The following is an 18,991-nucleotide window of genomic DNA, read 5'->3' as shown; positions in this document are numbered from 1 at the left end:
AGCAAGGTTCAAGCTCCATCTGAACCACATTCATGCAATGCCACATACTAACACTTCCTACATTTCGCTGGTTTGCCATAAACACGCAACTCTCACGTGCTCCTGCAACATCTCACCTTACAACACGTGCATGTGGTTTTTGTGGCACAGTGGTAGTGAGAGAGCTAGGAGAGGCCCACCTTCTGCAGAGTTGAGTAATAACATGTCTCAACACGTCAATTAGAAACTATGTACACTGCTGAGGACACACATCATAAAACAAGGCTCAACTCCGTTGCTTCAACTGAAGGAACAGTCAGAATCTTTAGGTAGAGGATTTAAAACAAGAAATATAAATACGAGTTTACCTGACTTTATGAAATCCAAGATGGATGCGCCTGGCTTTTTGAAGGCCATATTTGAAATGGCCACTTTAATAATGGGCAATGTACCAAATATAACAACCAGAAGGGCACAGTGCACACATCTGTATTTTACACATTGATCAGACAAGCTCTGGACATCAAGCTGCTAAATGTTTCATGACGCAACGCTTCACAGTTTTATTTTAAAAGGTCTACAGGCCACAACCTGCTTGACTTCAGTGCCTGCCAGACCTCCATTTGAATGCATGTATCATTCCAAACAAAACAGATGAAATAGTCACGTAAATTGAGATAAATAAATATTATCTAAGTGGCCATTACTAAGACATGGCTGCAGGATGACCTAGTTTGGAACCTAAAATTTAACAGTCTGAGATATTTAAGAAGGACAGGAGGCTAGGAAAGGTTGAGTAGCTCTTTTAATTAAAAATGATTTTTGCACAATAGAGAGGGTTGACCTACATTCAGGAAACTAGGATACAGGTGTAATCTGAGTAGAGATGATGAATGACAAAGTCAGGTGGTCACTTGTGAGATCTGTGTACAGGTACCTGAACAAAAACCACGTGGTTGGATGGAAATAATGGGAGCTTGTCAGAAGAGAGGACAGTATTTATCATAGGGGATTCTAACATACATATAGACTGGAAAATCAGAAGGGATCAAGAAGTCTAGATGAGGAACTCATCGAATGTTTGTGGTACAATTTCTTTGGCTAACATGTTATGGCACCAACCAGAAAAAGTTATACGAGACCTGGTTTTGATCAATGAGGTAGGATTAATTGGTGACCTCACAATGAAAGCATCCCTGGGTAACAGCGACCATAATATGATTAAATTTTACACAGTTTAAGGGAGAGAAGTGTGGGTCCAAGACTATTTTATAGAGACACATGGGCAAACAGTCAACAGAATACTCCACAATGCACCGAACAGATACAGTCTAACAGATAATAAAAATATTAATGGAAGACTTGTCATCTGTGATTAACTAAAAAAAGTCATAGATAGCATCAATCTCAAACAGATCACAGAGGACACGTATGAAGGTACTTGACAAGTTAGGTGACTGGACAGAACATAAAAAGGAGCAAAGAATTAAAAAGAGCAATAGGAAGAGAAAAATTAAAATGTAAGAGGAAGTTCACCAAAAATACCAAATCAGATAGGAAAGGTTTCATTAGATATTTAAAAAAGAAATGAACTTCAAAAAAGTGAGTGTTGGGTCTATTGAAAATGAGCTGGGGAATAGTAATGGTGGGTAAAAAGATGGCAGGTGAATGGTGTGGTATTTTGCATCAGTCTTTGCTACAGAGGACACAAGTAGCATGCTAGAAATAGCCGTAAATCAGGAATCGAAAGGGATGGAGGTACCCACAAAAATTACAATCACATGGGAAGTAGTACGGAGTGAACTGGTAGAACAGCAAGACTGACAATTTCACTCTAAGGTCCTAAGAAGTAGATTGTGAGATAGTTGATGTGTTAGCTTTAAATTTTCCTAAATTCATTAGATTCAGGAATACTCCTTTAGATTCGAAAATAACTAACTCCTTTATTCAAAAAAAAGGAAACCAGAGGCCAGTTGGCGTAACATCTGGCACAGCGAAAGTGTTAGGTGCTATTATTAAAGATGTTATAATAGGGCACTTGGATAAGTTTAAGGTATTCAGAAATTTATTAGAGTTCTTTGAAATAGACAGAGGTTAACCAAAGGCTGTATTGTATTTCGATTTCCAGATTGCATTTGAGAAGGTGTCTCATCAAAGGTCATTGCAGAGAATAAAAGCACATGGTGGGGTAACTTTTTAAAACTTAATTCACAGGATGTGGGCATCACTGGTTAGGACAGCATTCATGCCCATCCCTAATTATTCAGAGGGGTCGAGAGTCAACCACCAATATTTGGGACTGGAGTCACATGTCAGTCACACCAGGTAAAGATGACAATTTCCTTTTCCAAGATGGGTTTTTCCTGACAATCAACAATAGTTTTATGGTCAGCATTAAACTTTTAATTCCATATTTTTTTAAAAGTTCAATTCGAATTCCACGATCTGTCATAAAAGGAGTCAAACCAGGTCCCCAGATTAATAGTCTAGTGAAGGCCCAGTGGTAACATATTGGCACAGAAAGATGCTAACACAAAGCAGAGAATAGGAATGGGAGCCTTCTTCAGACTGGCAGGATGGAACAAGTGGTTTATCATAGGTAGGAAAGTGAGCTACAAAGAGGAGATAAGGAGACTACAAAGGGAATTGGGAAGGTTAAGCAAGTGGGCAAAGTTCTGGAAAATTGGGTATAATATCGGAAAGTATAAAATTGTCAATTTTGGCAGAAGGGATAAAAAAGCATACTATTTAAATCGTGAGAGAGTTTAGAGCTCTGAGGTGCAGGAATCTGGGTGTTCTGGCGTGTGAATTGCTATTGGTTTGTGTGCAGGAAAGCAAGTAGTCAGAGAAGCAAATCGAATATCATGTTTCATTGTGAGGGAAACTGATTGTAAAAATACAAAGATTATGCGTCAGTTACACAGGGCACTCATCAGACCACATCTGGAGTATTAGGTACAGTACCTAGTACGGTACTTACCGAATAATGTTAATGTGTTGAAAGCACTTCAGAGAAGGTTTCCTAGATTAATACCTGGAATAAACCAACTTCCTTATGAGGAAAGACTATGGAGCATAGACTTGTATCCTTGAGCATTTACAGAGTCAAAGGTGACTTACTTGAAACACACAAGATCCTGAAAGGACTGTGTGGATACGGAAAGATTTTCACCTCTTGTGGGAGAAGCTAGAACTAGGCGGTCATTGTTTAAAAATAAGGGACTACCCATTTAGGTCACATATGAGTGGGGAAAAAAATCTAAGGACTGAGTGTCTTTGGAATTCCCTTCCTCAAAAAGCAATGGCTGCACAATCTTTGAAAATATTTAAAGGCAGAGATTGATAGATTTTTGGTGCCCAAGATTATCTGCAGTATGCAGAGTTGAAGTTAAAATCATATCAGCTGTGATTTTATTGAATGGCAGAGCAGAATCGAAGGACCAAGTGGCCTACTCCTGTTCCTTGTCCATACGTCATATATTCCAGGTTCAGTCAGTACAGAATAAGAGAACTGTTATGGTGCAGAAGGCATGACGTTTGCACCACCCTCCAAAAGGGCATGACTTCCTCAATGAAAATTAAAGGTTCTTTCAATGCAATAACAACTCTAAATACCAAGGAATCTCATAAATTGTTATTTTCTTACCATCCTCCGTTTCCTGCCAGACAATCCCTTCGAGATTGACACTTGTCCCCGGTTCACAGGGCCCTAGGCATTCAGGCTCTGTTGCGAGTCCAACATCACAGGTATTGACTGCAATGGAACGGGTGCGGACCATGATCTGCTCCACAGGGGAAGCAACGCCACTACTGACGGGAGGCAGAAGATGAAGGGGTGGGGGAGCCGGTGTGGAGGCAGGGGAGTCCATCTGCTGGGAAACAAAAGTTGAACAAGCATTAATCATGAGTAATCACTCCTTCATACATATTTTAAATGCTATTGTCATGCCAGCTTAGATTCCAGGGCTTCAACAAGCTGCAAACAAAATACCTACATATATCAGGAGCACCCTGGTGAGAAATAAATATAAAAACACGAGAACAGTTTCATAATCCATGACCTTGCAGCTACAACATTAAGGCACTGAATTCTCAATGCAGAAATTAGAAAGATTTACTCACATTCACAACTGGCCTTCCACTGTGGAATAGTTTCAATCAAAATCAAGCCCCCCCCCCGCCATCAAGATGCTTACAGAAACATTTGAAGAATGAGCTACATCACTCGTTCTCTGCCTTCCCCAACACCCTCCACCCACCCTGAGACAGCCAATTCAGACTCTCAAAACCAGACGTAAAGTTATTTACATCCTGCATTGTTGTGCAGTCTTTAGGAATTGAAATTCTAGGACACTCCTGACTCCAACTCTGGAAATAACATGATAGGGAGATTAGAAGAGTGAATGCTTCAATCAATGGTTATAAAAATGCTGCAGCTGTGGGAGAAACGAGCCTCTTCAATTGGATTCCTTTTGACTGGGTTGGGATATCTGGTCGGCATGGACGGGTTGAACCGAAGGGTCTGTTTCCATGCTGTACACCTCTATGACTATCAATCAGATAACAATGTCAGAACTATATATTATTTCAATGGAGAAAGACTGCAGAAAGCTACAGAACCGAGGGATTTGGAAGTCTCCAACCATGAGTTACAAAAAGCTAGCATCCAAAGACGGTGGATAATAGAGAAGGCAAACAGAAAGTCAGTGTTTACTTCAAATGGAATGGAGTGTAAAAGTTGGGAGATATTACTCAAACTACATGAGACACTAGTCAGACCACTACAAGAATTCTATAGTTTCTGGGTCCCTTATCCAAGGAAAGGTATGCTAACACTGGAGGCCCTCCACGGCATGTTCACTTCACTGATAACAAGTAGGAAAGGTAGGTAAAAACAAGGGCTGTAGATGCTGGTAACCAGAGTCTAGATTAGAGTGGTGCTGGAAAAGCACAGCTGGTCAGGCAGCATCTGAGGAGCAGGAAAATCGACGTTTCGGGCAAAAGCCATTCATCAGGAATAGAGGCAAGGTGCCTGCAGAGTGGAGAGATAAATAAGAGGGGGTGGTAATGGGGAGAAAGTAGCATAAGAGTACAATGGGTGAATGGGGGTGGAGATGAAGGTGATAGGTCAGAGAGGAGGGTAGAGAGGATAGGTGGAAAGGAAGATAGGCAGGTAGGACAGGTCATGAGGACAGTGCTGAGCTGGAAGGTTGGTGCTGGGGTGAGGTGGGGGGAAGGGGAGATGAGGAAGCAAGTAGGAAAGGGCTGTCTCATGGAAAGGTTGGGTAGATTGCACCTGGACCCACTGGAATACAGAAGAACAAGAGGCAACCTTACTGACACCCTGGTGTCAGCATAAAATTCTTTGGGGTGTTGACAGGGTATTTGTGGAAAGGCTGCTTCCCCTTCTGGGAGAGTCTAGGACCAGAGGGCTTAACTCTGTAGTTCTAACATCTCTCATCCTGATGAGTACAAAGCAAGATTAAAAAATCCTTCATGTTGCAAAATAATGTTACAAGCTTCATGTCTTAGCAAGCAGACATAATTAGTGACTTCAAAATTTTCCCACCCACACTGCAGCCATCAGCTCCAGGCTGGGCACCATTCAAAATGACTCAAGTCGCCAAGTATGATTGAGAGATGTTAGCAAAATATTTAACTGTAGCAAAGAGCACAATCACATCTAATTCAGTCCTCACCAGAGGTCCCTGCATATTAGACTTGCAAAATTGGGACAGGAACCCTGGTTTGGTATTCAAACAGAATCAGCTAACTCAAACTTGAGATAGAGTCAGTTCTGTACAACCCGGAAAAAGATCCTTCAGCCCAAATCATTCATGCTGACCACACATCTTAAATTAATCTAGTCCCATTTGCCAGTATTTGGCCCATTTCCCTCTAAACCCTTCCTATCCTTGCACCCATCCAAAGGCCTTTTAAATGTTGTAATTGTACCAGCCTCCACCTCTTCCGCTGACAGCTCATGCTCACTTTAAATCTATGTCCTCTACTTTTGGACTTGCCCAGCCCAGAGAAAAGACCTTGGTTATTCACCCTATCCATGCCCCTCACGATTTTACAACATCGGCCTCCAATATTCGAGGGAAAGTAGCCCCAGTCTATTCAGCATCTCCCTATAGCTCAAACCCTCCAACCCTGGCACCATCCTTGAGAGGTGGCATGGTGGCTCAGTGGTTAGCACTGCTGCCTCACAGTGCCAGGGACCTGGGTTCGATTCCAGCCTCAGGTGACTGTCTGTGTGGAGTTTGCTCAATGTCCCCATGTCTGCACGGGTTTGCTCCCACAGTCCAAAGACGTGCAGGTTAGGTGAATTGGCCATGCTAAATTGCCCAGAGTGTTCAGGGGTGTGCAGGTTAGGTGCATTAATCAGGGGTAAATGTAGGGGAATGGCTCTGGGTGGAATACTCTTCAGAGAGTTGGTATGGACTTGGAGGGTCAAATGGCCTGTTTCCACACTGTAGGGATTTGATGAAATCTTTTCTTCAACCTTTCAAGTTTAACATCTTTCCAATAGGGAGACCAGAATTAATCGCAATATTCCAAAAGTGGCCTAACGAAGGTCCTGTACAGGCACAACATAAGCTCCCAACTCCTATACTCAACGCAATGACGAATAAAGGCAAGTCTTTCCACTTAGAAAGGCTCACTATCTTAACCAATTAAAGTATCAGGGTAATATCTTTATGATGTGGGGAACACAATTATTTCAAACATTCAGCTGCGCTCACTGTTTAAGAGAAAGCATTCCATTGAATGACCATCAGAAAATATTTGGTTAAAAATCACACAATACCAGTTTATAGTCCAACTATATTTGGAAACAACCTGGTGTCATGTGATTTTTAACTTTGTACACCCCAGTCCAACACCAGCACCTCCAAATCAGAAAATATTTGAAAAGCAATCAGAGCTTCTCAAGTGTGTGGTGCTAATACTGAGCTTTCACAGTCAGTCATTCAGTAAAATACACATTCCTCTTACACTATTTCGAGCACAATGCAAGTCTTTTAAAATACAAACAGGCGAGTTCCATGTTTGCATAATCCTGGGAGGGTTGCTATGCTGAAAGAGTGCTCCCTGTTCAGGTTCTTTAACAGCACAATCTAAGGAATTCTTCAGAAAAATGTGGCATGGTAACTGCTGGTCTAATTACCCAGCAAGACAGGCCAGGTCTGTTTTCAATGTTATTTTGTTTTGTTACAAAATGCCTGCAGATCTTAGCTATGATATTTCCTGGGAAGTAACCATCTCTGACCACAGTCCAATGTTAACCAGTAAAGTGCATGCATGCATCAAGAAATCATTATAGGACTTATTGGTGAGGGAAGGCCAATCAATGCTTCAGGTTTGCTCTGACATTCGGTAATATCAAAGCTGACCCAATTGTGGGCTCAACTCTGCCTTCTAGCCCATCACACATAATCTATGATCCTCTTGTCTATCAAATCAGACAGGATGTCAGTCCACAGCCAAAACACATTGCTGACCCCCCAATCCTTTGGACAAGATGTCAGAGTTCAACCAGTAAGTCTCCATCAGAAACTGAGTTTGAAAATACAACCGAAGAAAGCAGTACAAGCTGCTTGAACAATGGACCAACAGAAACAGTTTGGAAAGAGGGTTACTCCATCAACATCAATACAAAATGAGAACACAGATTCATCCCAATACGTGGCACAAGTTGTTTTTGATTCAAACTCAAAATAACCAAAAGTTGCCTCCACAGCCACACCTTATTCTGTCCATTAAGTCTACACTGCATTGTCCAAAGTGGTTCTCAACTTTCAAGAGCTTGCACTGTCGTATTTCAGGCAGATGACTCCCAGCACCAAACTGACTTTTATAGTGATGGTTATCCCAGAGTTTCCTCTACCTGGCTAATGCTAGGTGAATCTTGCAGTCTTGGTTAAACTCTCACAAACTTGATTTATTTCATTAGAGCTTTTAATTACAGCATTCTTTAATGTGACCATTAAAGCTCTCGCCCACATTCTGCAAAGAAGTTTGCTGCACCTCTCTCTCTGCGCTCTGTTAAAATTCTTGCTAACTTTAGTTGGAGGGGTTCAGTGATACACAAGGAAAGCCTACAACCAATCCAAAAATGTTTCCTGCTGATTCTTCCACACTCATAAGTCCAAGGCTCCACAATAACATAAATCACATGGCTTTGTATGCAAGCAGAAGTGCTAACTGTCTAGCCTTTAGACTTCCATTCAATCTTGGAATTAAGTAGCCAGTTTAAAGTCTAATTGTGTATAATACCTCACATACTTCCCTGGAACCTGGAGACTAATTGTATGGCCACTATCAGCAGAGCTGCTCAGATTTACTAGAATGGGTTATGGGATCAGCATTTTGGCTACAGGTTAAGGCTGGTGAATCTGGAGTTGCTCTCCTTGGAACAAATGATATTTGGTTAGAGTGTACAGGATTATGGCAGGTTGATAAATATAAACCTCCATTAGCTGATAAGACAAAAACACGGAGCACAGATTTAAAGACTTGAGCACTGGATGGCTTAAAAAGGGAAATTGGATACATACTTGAGAGAAGAAAATATTTGGGTTTCTGGGAATATAATAAGATCAACCATCTGGATGGTTCCACAGAGCCAGCAGGAATTAAACGAGTAAAATGTCCTGCTCCTGCACCACAATGACTGTGAATCTGAGCTACTGATCGAGTATACTGTTCAAAGTAAACTCAATATTGTACTGGAAAAAGCCCAAGCAGCTAACAATGCTTCAAATCCATTAAAGCATTTGTACTTAACAACTAATTGTGAATACAAGAATACTGGCCATTCCACAGCATCAGCACTGTCAGAGAATGCTCAGCCATTTCAGTACATCTTGAAGATAGCAGGTGCCTGTATAAACCTGACAGCCATTTCACTTATAGGTCCCCTTGAAAGAGATCCAAAGTTTTTTTTTGGAAACTTTGAAGAAGTCAATACAAGAAACAATGTAGTGATTGTTTAATGTTGCAAACATCTGGGACAAATATGGCAACATTTTAACTTTCCCTGGTCATAGCTGGCACTAATGAAAGGGCACTTTCCCCCAAAACATGCTGGTTTATTTCAAGACACAGATGCTGGTGTTACAATTCAGTTAGTTTCCAATCCCCTGCTTAAAGCTAAGTCAGCTTCGGGGCAACTGTAAAACTGAAACTTAACCTCCTGCATAAAGTTTATGGGAAAATATGCTGTAGATTGGATAATACACTGAATTCTCCAATTTCAAATAATCTTCCCACACATCACCCAACTCCCTTTCCAGCCCCTCCCCCTCCCTTCCATTCCTCCTACTGACCTTTCCTTCAAGCTACCAACCAGATTCGTTCCGTCCATTGACCAATCAGGTTGTACCCAACACCTGTGTTCACCCATCACTATCTCACCATTTTACCCCGTTTCACCCCCCAACCCACTCCACCCCACCCCCAGTCCTGAAGAAGGGTTATATCCGAAATGTCAACTTCTCCACCTCCTGATGCTGCCTGGCTTGCTGTGTTCTTCCAGCCTCCTGTTCTAGCCTACATCTGAATCCAGACCCACTTAACTGCTCTCTGAAATGGCTAAGCAAGCCCCTCTGTTCAAGGGCAATTAGGAATGGGTGACAAACATTGGCCTTACCAATGATACCCATATTCCATGATATACTTAGAAATGGAGTTTGAGAAAGAAGTGGTAGGTTTTCAGAAAAGGAGGAGATAAGTGGTGGTAGTGTGTTTTTTTTTTGGGAGGGGGTTAGGTAGGAAATTTCCAAGGTTAGTCCTTGGCAGCTGAGACAAGATCGCCTATGACTGAGCAAGTGAAATCAGAAATGTGCAAGAGGCTAGACTGGAGTTGTGAGATTATCAAAGAGGGTAGACAAAGATGTACGGGGAGGGGGGGGGGGGGGGGGTGAGTTTCAAAACTATTGAAGAGTGACACTGCATGGAAAACAGAAGCTCATCTAGTGGGGCAGGTGACCTTATTGAATACTCACTAGGTGCGAATTTCAAATGTACATTCATTAAAGTAAAAATGGAGGTTATTTTTTTTAAAGTGCCAGAACAATAGTGATAGAAGATTCTATCATAAGAGAAACAGTCAAGCATTTCCGCAGCAGTGTCTCTGACATCAGTATAACACGTTGTCATGGTTAAGAATGTCACAGGGCAAACAAAAGGGAGAAAGCGATAGCGTAGTCCACTTTGGTATTAACAACTTAAGAGGGATGAGGTCAGCAAGCAGAATATAGGGAGTGTCACAAAGCTACTCCCTTTTTTTTTCCTAAAAGCTGTTCCTTGGCTCAAGGAGACTCTGTCCTTGATTTTTTTTCAGAGAGGTAATAAACCAGGCCGGGCTCCGATTAGTCTGGTTTGGTACAGAGATGTAAAAGGATTTTGAGAGGCTTTTTGCTTATATGTAAACAGATGAGACTTCAGGCCAAAGTGGCCATGTTTTAGAAGTGACCAGTATAAAGATAGGGGAGTGGTCAGCTCTCTAGCTGAGCTGACCAATTTAGTTGAGTCTGAACTGATGAGGAGTTCAACAGTGAGCTGTGTGGAAACTCTCTTTCTGCCCTTCAACTTCAACCTGTAAACATGTGTTCCATTTATACTGGGTTTTAAAGGGAGTTTGCTTAATGGGACTGTTCTGTATATTCAGAACAGCATAACTGTCTAATTTGGATACACTGAGTTCTGCAGGGGTTCTTTATTCTGTTCTTTGTGTTTTATTGTGTAGTTTTGTGAATAAACTTTTGTCTATTTTAAAATCTAGTAGTCAACCTAGCTAACTTACTCTGGGTAATTTTCACTGTACACTTAGCGAAACAAATTGCAAAGCTATAGTCTGGGGCTGCCTGCTTAAGAATGTTCTGAGTGGTCTGGCCTTGTCCATAACAGGACACAGGAAATAAAAGGCAGGAACTCAAAAGTAGTCTTCACAGGATTACTCCTAGTGCTATTTGCTAACCACAAATAGGAGAACAAACCAAATGAACATCCAACTGGAGGCTTTGTATAGGAAAGAGGGATTCAGACATTCCTCTGACTCTGGGGAGGCTCTGAAGACGGGTCACTGGACTCAAAAAGTTAACTCTGCTTTCTCTCCACAGATGCTGCCAGACTAGAGTTTCTTCAGCCATTTCTGTTATTGGTTATTTCAGATCTCCAGCATCTGCAGTTGTTTTATTCCAGGGAAGATGGGATTGGTACAAGATGGGCTGGTTGCAGGGCCAGGGCTGTTACTCTCACGGAGGTGTTCACTAGCATAACGATGGAGGGTTTAAACTAGTGCAGCAGGGAGGTGAGAAACCAAGTGGAAGAAACAAAAAAGGAAATGAAAGACAGTGAAATAGAAAGCAAAGATAAAAAGCGGAAGAAACAAAGCTCAGCAACAAATAGGGCTAGAGTGCAAGGCATGTCGATTTGACCATTATACACAGGTGCAAAGGTACTATTTCTGAATACAAAAAGCATTCACAATAAGATAGATGAATTAACAATGCAAACAGTTGCAAATGGATACAATATGATAATGATTACAGAGACAGCTGGGAACTGAACATTCAAGGTTATTCAATCTTTGGGATGGATAGGCAAAGCGGAAAAGAAAGTTGGGTGGTTGGGTGTTAAGTCAGCACAGCAGTGAGAAATAGTAGTGGCACCGGAAATCTAGATATACAATCAGAGCAAAGAAGCAACAATGGGCAAAGAACATTAGGATTTGACTATATGTGTCCAAACAGGAGAGAAAAGGCAAGGGGTAGCATTATGTAGGAACCCAAGATACATGTAACAAGGACACTACTACAGCACCCAAAGGTGCTGATAAGCTACATACAGACTGAGCAAACCACATTAGGAATAACATGTGGCAGATGAATTCCTGACGTGTACAAAATGGGTTGGAGGCAGTATCTTATGAGCAGGCGCTCCTCGATTTGGTTATGTGCATTGAGAAGGTGTTAATTAATAATCGCGTTGAGAGAGGCCCTTTGGGGAAAAGTAATCATAACATGATAGAATTCATCACTGGAACAGAAAGTGAAGTGGTCCAATTGAATACTACCTAAACAAAGGAAAACCTCAAAAGGTATGGGGCATCACGGGTGTAACTTCATGATAAGGCATGACACGAGGGAGAGTTACTGTTTAAAGAACACTGCTTTCAGGCAAAGGGCTACAACAGTACAAGTGGCCCATCCTTGGTTAACAAAATACATTAATGACAGTACCAGATCTAAAGAGGAATCCCCAGAAATGTTAGAAAACTAGAGTCTATTGGAAGGAGGAACTGGAGGAAATTAGCATTAGCAAAAAAAAAAATTCCAGAGAAATTGGGACTGGAAAAACTCCCTGGGACCCACATCTACATCCAACAAAAGAAGATGGTCATGGAAATAGTGAGTGCACCGTTGTCATGTCCCAAGATTCTACAATGGTCTTGGTGGACAGGAGGGTGGCAAAAGTAATGTCGCTATTTAAACAAGGAAGCAAACCAGTACTGTGGACTGGCAAAGAGAAAGTGAAGACTGCAGATGATGGAGATCAGAGTCAAAAAGAGTGGCACTGGAAAAACCCAGGTCAGGCAGCATCCCAGGTACAGGAGATTCGACGTTTTAGGCATAAGGCCTTCATCAGGAATGCCCAAAACGTCGAATCGCCTGTTCCTCGGATGCTGCCTGACCTGCTGGGTTCTTCCAGTGCCACACTTTTTGACTATAAACTGGCTAGTCTAACATCAGCAGCAAGGAAAAATATGGAGTCTATCATAAAGGATGCCGTAATAGGACACTAAGAAAATACCAACAGTGAGACACAAAATCAATATGGATTGTCAGAAGGGTAAGTGTGTTTGGTAAACTGACAAGTTTTCTGAGGATGTACTGAGTAAAATAGATCAGAGAGAACCAGTGGATGAAGTGTATTTGTATTTTCAGATAGTTTTTGGTAAAGTTCAACGCAAGAGGTTTTTGTGTAAAATCGAAGCACATGGGATTGGTGCGAATATTCTGGCATGGACTGAGAAAGGAAATAGATCGGAAAAAATGTGTTTTTTATTTGGAGTGGAAGGTGGGTTACCACAGCAATCAGCGCTAAGGCCTCAGCTCTTCACAATATTTATGAAAGCTTTGGATGGGGGAAATCAAGTGTAATATTTCCACGTTTGCTGAAGACACAAATGTTAATGGGAGTGAGAGTGGCAAGAAGGACATAAAGATATTGCAGGGTGATTTAATCAAGTTGAGGGAGTGGGCAAACACAGTATAAAGTCAATTAATGTGAAGCTTTGGTAGGAAGGACAGAGTGGCAGACTATTATTTAAATGGAGATAGACGAGAAAAGGTTGATGTACAAAGGGACATGGGTAAAAACAATGACTGCAGATGCTGGAAACCAGATTGTGGAGTAGAGTGGTGCTGGAAAAGCACAGCAGTTCAGGCAGCATCCGAGGAGCAGGAAAATCGACGTTTCGGGCAAAAGCCCTTCATCAGGAATAAAGGCAGAGAGCCTGAAGGGTGCAGAGATAAATGAGAGGAGGGTGGGGGTGGGGAGAAAGTTGCATACAGTACAATAGGTGAGTGGGGGGTGGGGATGAAGGTGATAGGTCAGGGAGGAGGGTGGGGGAAGGTAGCAAAGAGTACAGTGGGTGGATGGGAGTGGAATGAAGGTGATAGGTCAGAGGGGAGGGTGGAGTGGATAGGTGGAAAGAAAGATAGGCAGGTAGGACAAGTCATGGGGATGGTGCTGAGCTGGAAGTTTGGAACTGGGGTGAGATGGGGGGAGGGGAAATGAGGAAACTGTTGAAGTCCACATTGATGCCCTGGGGTTGAAGTGTTCCAAGGCAGAAGATGAGGCCCAGGACCTCCATGGCGTCGGGTGGTGAGGGAACGGCGGAGGAGGCCCAGGACCTCCATATCCTCGGCAGAGTGGGAGGGGGAGTTGAAATGTTGGGCCACAGGGCGGTGTGCTTGATTGGTGCGGATGTCCCAGAGATGTTCCCTAAAGCACTCTGCTAGGAGGCTTCCAGTCTCCCCAATGTAGAGGAGACCGCATCGGGAGCAACGAATACAATAAATGATATTGGTGGATGTGCAGGTAAAACTTTGATGGATGTGGAAGGCTCCTTTAGGGCCTTGGATGGAGGTGAGGGAGGAGGTGTGGGCGTAGGTTTTGCAATTCCTGCAGGGAAAGGTGCCAGGATGGAGGGTGGGTTGTTGGGGGTCGTGGACCTGACCAGGTAGTCACGGACATGGAAACTGCTCATAGAAAGTAAGCAGTTAGGGAGTCAAATGGTATGTTCCCCTTCCTTGCAGGAGGGTTTCAGTATAAGAGCTAGGAAGTCTTGCTGCAGCTTTACTGAGCCTTGGTGAAACCACACCTGAAGGGTCATGTGTAGTTTTAATCTCCTAACTGCCGAAAACATAGAAGTGCCATAGAGGGAGTACAGCAATGATTCACCAGACTGAGTTCTGAGATGGCAGGTTTCTCTTACAAGGAGAGATGGGGTCAACTAGGCTTACATTATTGAGAGTTTCAAAGAATAAGAAGGAATCTCTTTGAAATACATAATTTTTGACAGGGCTGGACAGACTGGATGCATGGGATCATGTTTCCCCCAGCCGTGGGTTCCAGAACAAGGGGTTATGGCCTCAGCATACACACTAAGCCATGTGGACTGAGATAAGGAGACATTTCTTCACTCAGATGGTGGTGAACTTACGGAATTCTCTACCACAGAAGGCTGTGGAGGTGAAGGCACAGAATAAGAAGGAAACAGACACATTTCTAGAAGCTAAAGATATCAAAGGATACGAGAAAAGAACTGGAATATGGCATTAAGATGGAGGCTTAGCAACAATCATATTGAATGGCGGAGTGAGCCTGATGGGCCAATGCCCCATTTTCAAAGTTCCTGTCCTCCTTGGATACATGGGTGGAGCCAGAAGATTGCAAAATTGTAAGAGCCAAATCCTGTCTAGGAAAGGGTGTAAAGATAAACTGCAGGCCAATACGTTCACTGCAGTGTTCAGAAAGATATTAGAAACTATAATCTGGAACAAAATTGATTGTCACGTGGACAACTGCAAGTTATTGGGGGAAGAGTCAGCACAGATTTGTCATGGGCAACTTGTGTTTGGGTATTCTGAAGACACAACAGAGTGCGCTGATCAGAGTAATGCAGTTGCTGTAATGTATATGAACCTCTTAAAGACCATTGATAAAATGAATCAACAGATCCATTGGTAAAAATGTATCCCATGGAACAAAGGTGACAGCAACTGAATGGATCCAAATCAGTTACGTGACGTGAATCAGAGAGTGATGGTGACCAGATGCTTTGGAGACTAGGAGGCAGTTTATGGCCGCATTCCCCAGGGATATAATGTTAGGATCCCTGCTTTTCCTGGTCAAATCTTAATGACTTGGATGAACAGGGCACAGTTTAAAAATTTGTCAACGACACAAACTTTGGAAGTATTGTACACTCTGAGGCGAATACAGGAGAACTTCAATATGTCACAGGTTGGTAGAACAGGCAGACAAGCGGCAAATTAAATTTAATGCATTTACTTTCTCTCTCTGTGCTTTGTCAAGACTGATAATTTTAAACACAATCTATTCAAATCCTATCAAATCTCTTCTACATCATCTCTTCACCAAAGGAAAAGCCCAGCTTCTCCAATCTATCCATATAACTAAAGGTCATCATCCTGGAGCCATTTTTCTGAATCTTATCGGTACTCTTTCAAAGACCTTTGTATCCTTCCTAAAGAATGGTCTACTTGTGGCCAAACCAGTTTCATACATGTTTGTCACAACTTGCTTTCTTTTGTATTCTGAACCTCAATCTGGAAACCCCAGGATACTGTATGGTTTATTCGTGTCTTTCCAAAACTATCCCACCACTGTCAATGCTATGCAGACAATGTTCCTGCACTCTATTAAAAACCATACCTTTACTTTATATTTCCTTTCCTTGCTCTATCAAAACAAGTCATCTCACACTAAAATTCATTTGCCTGTAATTCGCTATGAGGTTTCGCTGCTTCCTCTCGGGGCAATTGGAGCTTTCAAGATTGAGATGGATAACCTTTTGCTCGGTAAAGGGATTAAGGGATGCATAGTTAAGGTACAGGAATGTGGTTGGGTTAAGATCAGCCATGATCTAACAAAATGGTGGAGCAGCCTTAAGGAATTGAGTGGCCTTCTCCAGTTCCTGCAAGTCTGCCTGTAGTGGATACTGGACAAATATCAGAGGAATACCACAGAACTTAGGTTAAACATTATTTCTCACCCACTCGCCCAACTCGTGACTAACACTACTTAACCTTTTTTCCTATTTACACAGTTAGAAGGTTCCCAAATACTTGATTTTAACTCGGAATGCCTTTTGAAGGCTTGGAATGCAGCCGTATATTAGAAACCCCTAGGTGCATTAACTGTCAAAATACTGAGCAATTCATTTGCGGTATGAACGTGCGTATATTGGTTTTGGACAAAACATGTGGATTTCTATCTAAGTGGTCTGTCTGGAAATTTCTCAAATGTAAACCAGACGTCAAAATTCTGGTTTATATAACTGAAGCTCGTCTCCACCCCAATTTACTTCTGTATCCTAGCTGTGAGAAGATTTAAACAAACAAAGATGATGCAAGCTCTCAGAAAACTTCCATCACTGGTAAAAGCAAAGATCAGACCCCAACCTGTGACCACCACTGGCATCACAATCCCAATTTAGGGACACAGCAAGTTAATGGGCTGGATATATTGAGTCATCTGGCATGTCCCATTTTCTTAAATATTCCCTTCCACAATATCATACCCAAACATATATTTTTCTCCAGGTACTGGATGTAAGTTTGCTCACTGAGCTAGAAAGTTCATTTTCAGACGTTTTGTCATCATTCTAGGTAACATCAGTGAGCCTCCGGATGAAGCGACTAATGGTGTAGCCTGCTTTCTTTTATATGTTTAGGTTTCCTTGGGTTGGTGATGTAATTTCCTGTTGTGATGTCATTTCCTATGAAGCAATTTCCTGTTCTTTTTCTCAGGGGGTGGTAAATGGGATCCAAGTCAATGTGTTTGTTGATAGAGTTCCGGTTGGAATGCCACATTTCTAGGAATTCTTGTGCATGTCTCTGTTTGGCTTGTCAAGGTACTTCTGTAATCCTCTCTCTGACGTATCCACCAGCCTTTGAGAAATCCTTTCCAACCTCCCTGAACCAAATGGATAGATTTTCATCAAACTGAGGCTACACAGTTCAAGTGGCATAATGGAACTGAGGAACAAGTTAGCAATAATTTAATTCATTCAAGATAATGCAGCAAAAAAAAAAAGACTTTGCAGAGAGGACTCAGCAATCCCAGCTGACTACCATCCAGTTTTGATGGTGCTGTTTCTAGGCCAGCAGCCCAGTAATTGAGAAGTGGATCAAATAAGTTCAAATCCTGAAAACAAAAACAGAAATTTCTGGGAGATTCTTAGTGAGTCACCAGACACAAAGCATCAATCCTCCTTTCTCACCACAGATGCTGCCAGACCTGCTGAGTTTCCAGAAATTCTGCTTTTTGTTTCAGATCTTCAGCATCCACAGTTCTTTTAAAGCCATTTTGAAAGTGATGAACAGGTGCATTTCCAACTACACAATCAAACCCCACGACACAACCAGTTTTTGTTTTCTGGCGATAATGCCCAGTCCTCAGCTGCAGCAGATCACAGACACTTACTGACACACAAAAATGTTGACTGCCAGCCCATTCATCAGCTTAAATATTCTCGTCCCCTTCCACTGGCATAGGTCCAGGTAAGGTTCCCAAGGTATTTTCAAGGGCACCTTCTAGAGGAGCAAGGCAACTATTGGGTATTCAACACCAACAAGTTCCTCCAAGTTACACACCATCTTGATGTGGAATTGTACCTTCTCCACATGGACTGCATTGGTTCAGGAAGAGGTTGTACCAGGATTGTCTGAAATACCAACTGCGTCAGCAACACCCACACCCCACAACTGTGTTTCAAAAGGAGAGGGTCAAGCTTCAGGTTGTTAGAATCAAAGCATTTATTAGGCCAGAGATCTGTGTTTTTTTCTCTATGGCCAATTGGTCTACTCTCTAGCTGCAGAATTTTAACTTAGCTTTGAGGCTTCAGAGTCAGATAAGTGTATATCCTTTGACGTTCCTGAAAATAGCTTCTCAGGATTCAGTGTGACTCTGCAACCACCCAGTGAAGCTCTGCACTGGGCTTGAAGCAGATTTTTGTCTGTCTACACAACATAACTGTTTTGAACAAAACCAGTTGTGAGTACATCAAATACAATCATGTCAGAAATCGGAAGATTGCTTCTTCAGCAGAGCTGCTGCCTTTGGGAACCTAGTTTCAGCCTCACACCAAAGCTTAGTGATATGGGTGGTCAAGAATTGCCCACCTGTGAGCACCACACCAGCATGCCATTTTTCCAAATGTAACCTCAGGGAAACGGCTACAGAGAAACGTGCCAAGCCACGCTTAGTGTTAAAACGGCTAACCATATTTCACAAAACCACTCAAACCATCTAATTGGTTGGAGGAAGTGCAACTTTAGCATTTTGCTTTTCTGAATTTCCTCCCAAAATTGGACATGCAAGTAGAAATGTGGCAAACACAATGGATAGATGTGGACACTATCCCAACAAGCATGTCAAACATATAGATGCAATTCGCGGAAATTATGAAGAGACATCTCAGGTGCATGCAACAGTCATGTGCAATGATCGACTGCTTTCTTTGATATGACACCTTGAACATAGCAAAATACAAGCCGTAGGTAACCTGATAAACAGTGGTCAAAGAGCCCTACTGCAAAATTCACTCAGAATAGGAAATCCTGATAAAACAACTTGCAATAAAATGATCCATAGGCGCATCGTCAGGACATAGCACTGAATCACAATGGAGACAGTCATAGAGATGTACAGCACAGAAACAGATCCTTCAACCCAACTCGTCCATGCC

The 18,991-nt window shown here is 42.2% G+C and overlaps 1 protein-coding gene across 11 annotated transcripts in view; it reads right to left on the bottom strand.

Moving 5' to 3' along the window:
* The window catches only part of znf609b (zinc finger protein 609b), a 328,373-nt gene that overhangs the window by 114,954 nt on the left and 194,428 nt on the right, over positions 1–18,991 (bottom strand). For 9 of the 11 annotated variants that reach the window (XM_087981999.1, XM_087982000.1, XM_087981998.1 and 6 more), the window contains exon 3: positions 3,626–3,851. In XM_087981999.1, the coding sequence (XP_087838125.1) occupies positions 3,626–3,851 (226 nt within the window). The remainder of the gene's footprint in view (positions 1–3,625; positions 3,852–18,991) is intronic. The other 2 variants (XM_087982007.1, XM_087982001.1) reach the window with 1 other exon arrangement.

The sequence above is a fragment of the Chiloscyllium plagiosum genome, unplaced genomic scaffold, assembly GCF_037043375.1.
Source record: "Chiloscyllium plagiosum isolate Xiang-an unplaced genomic scaffold, Cpla_swu_hap1 HiC_scaffold_42, whole genome shotgun sequence".
NCBI classification, from domain to species: Eukaryota; Metazoa; Chordata; class Chondrichthyes; order Orectolobiformes; family Hemiscylliidae; genus Chiloscyllium; species Chiloscyllium plagiosum.
The sequence above is the reverse complement of the archived record's forward strand: the minus strand, read 5'-3'. Positions and strand labels throughout refer to the sequence as shown.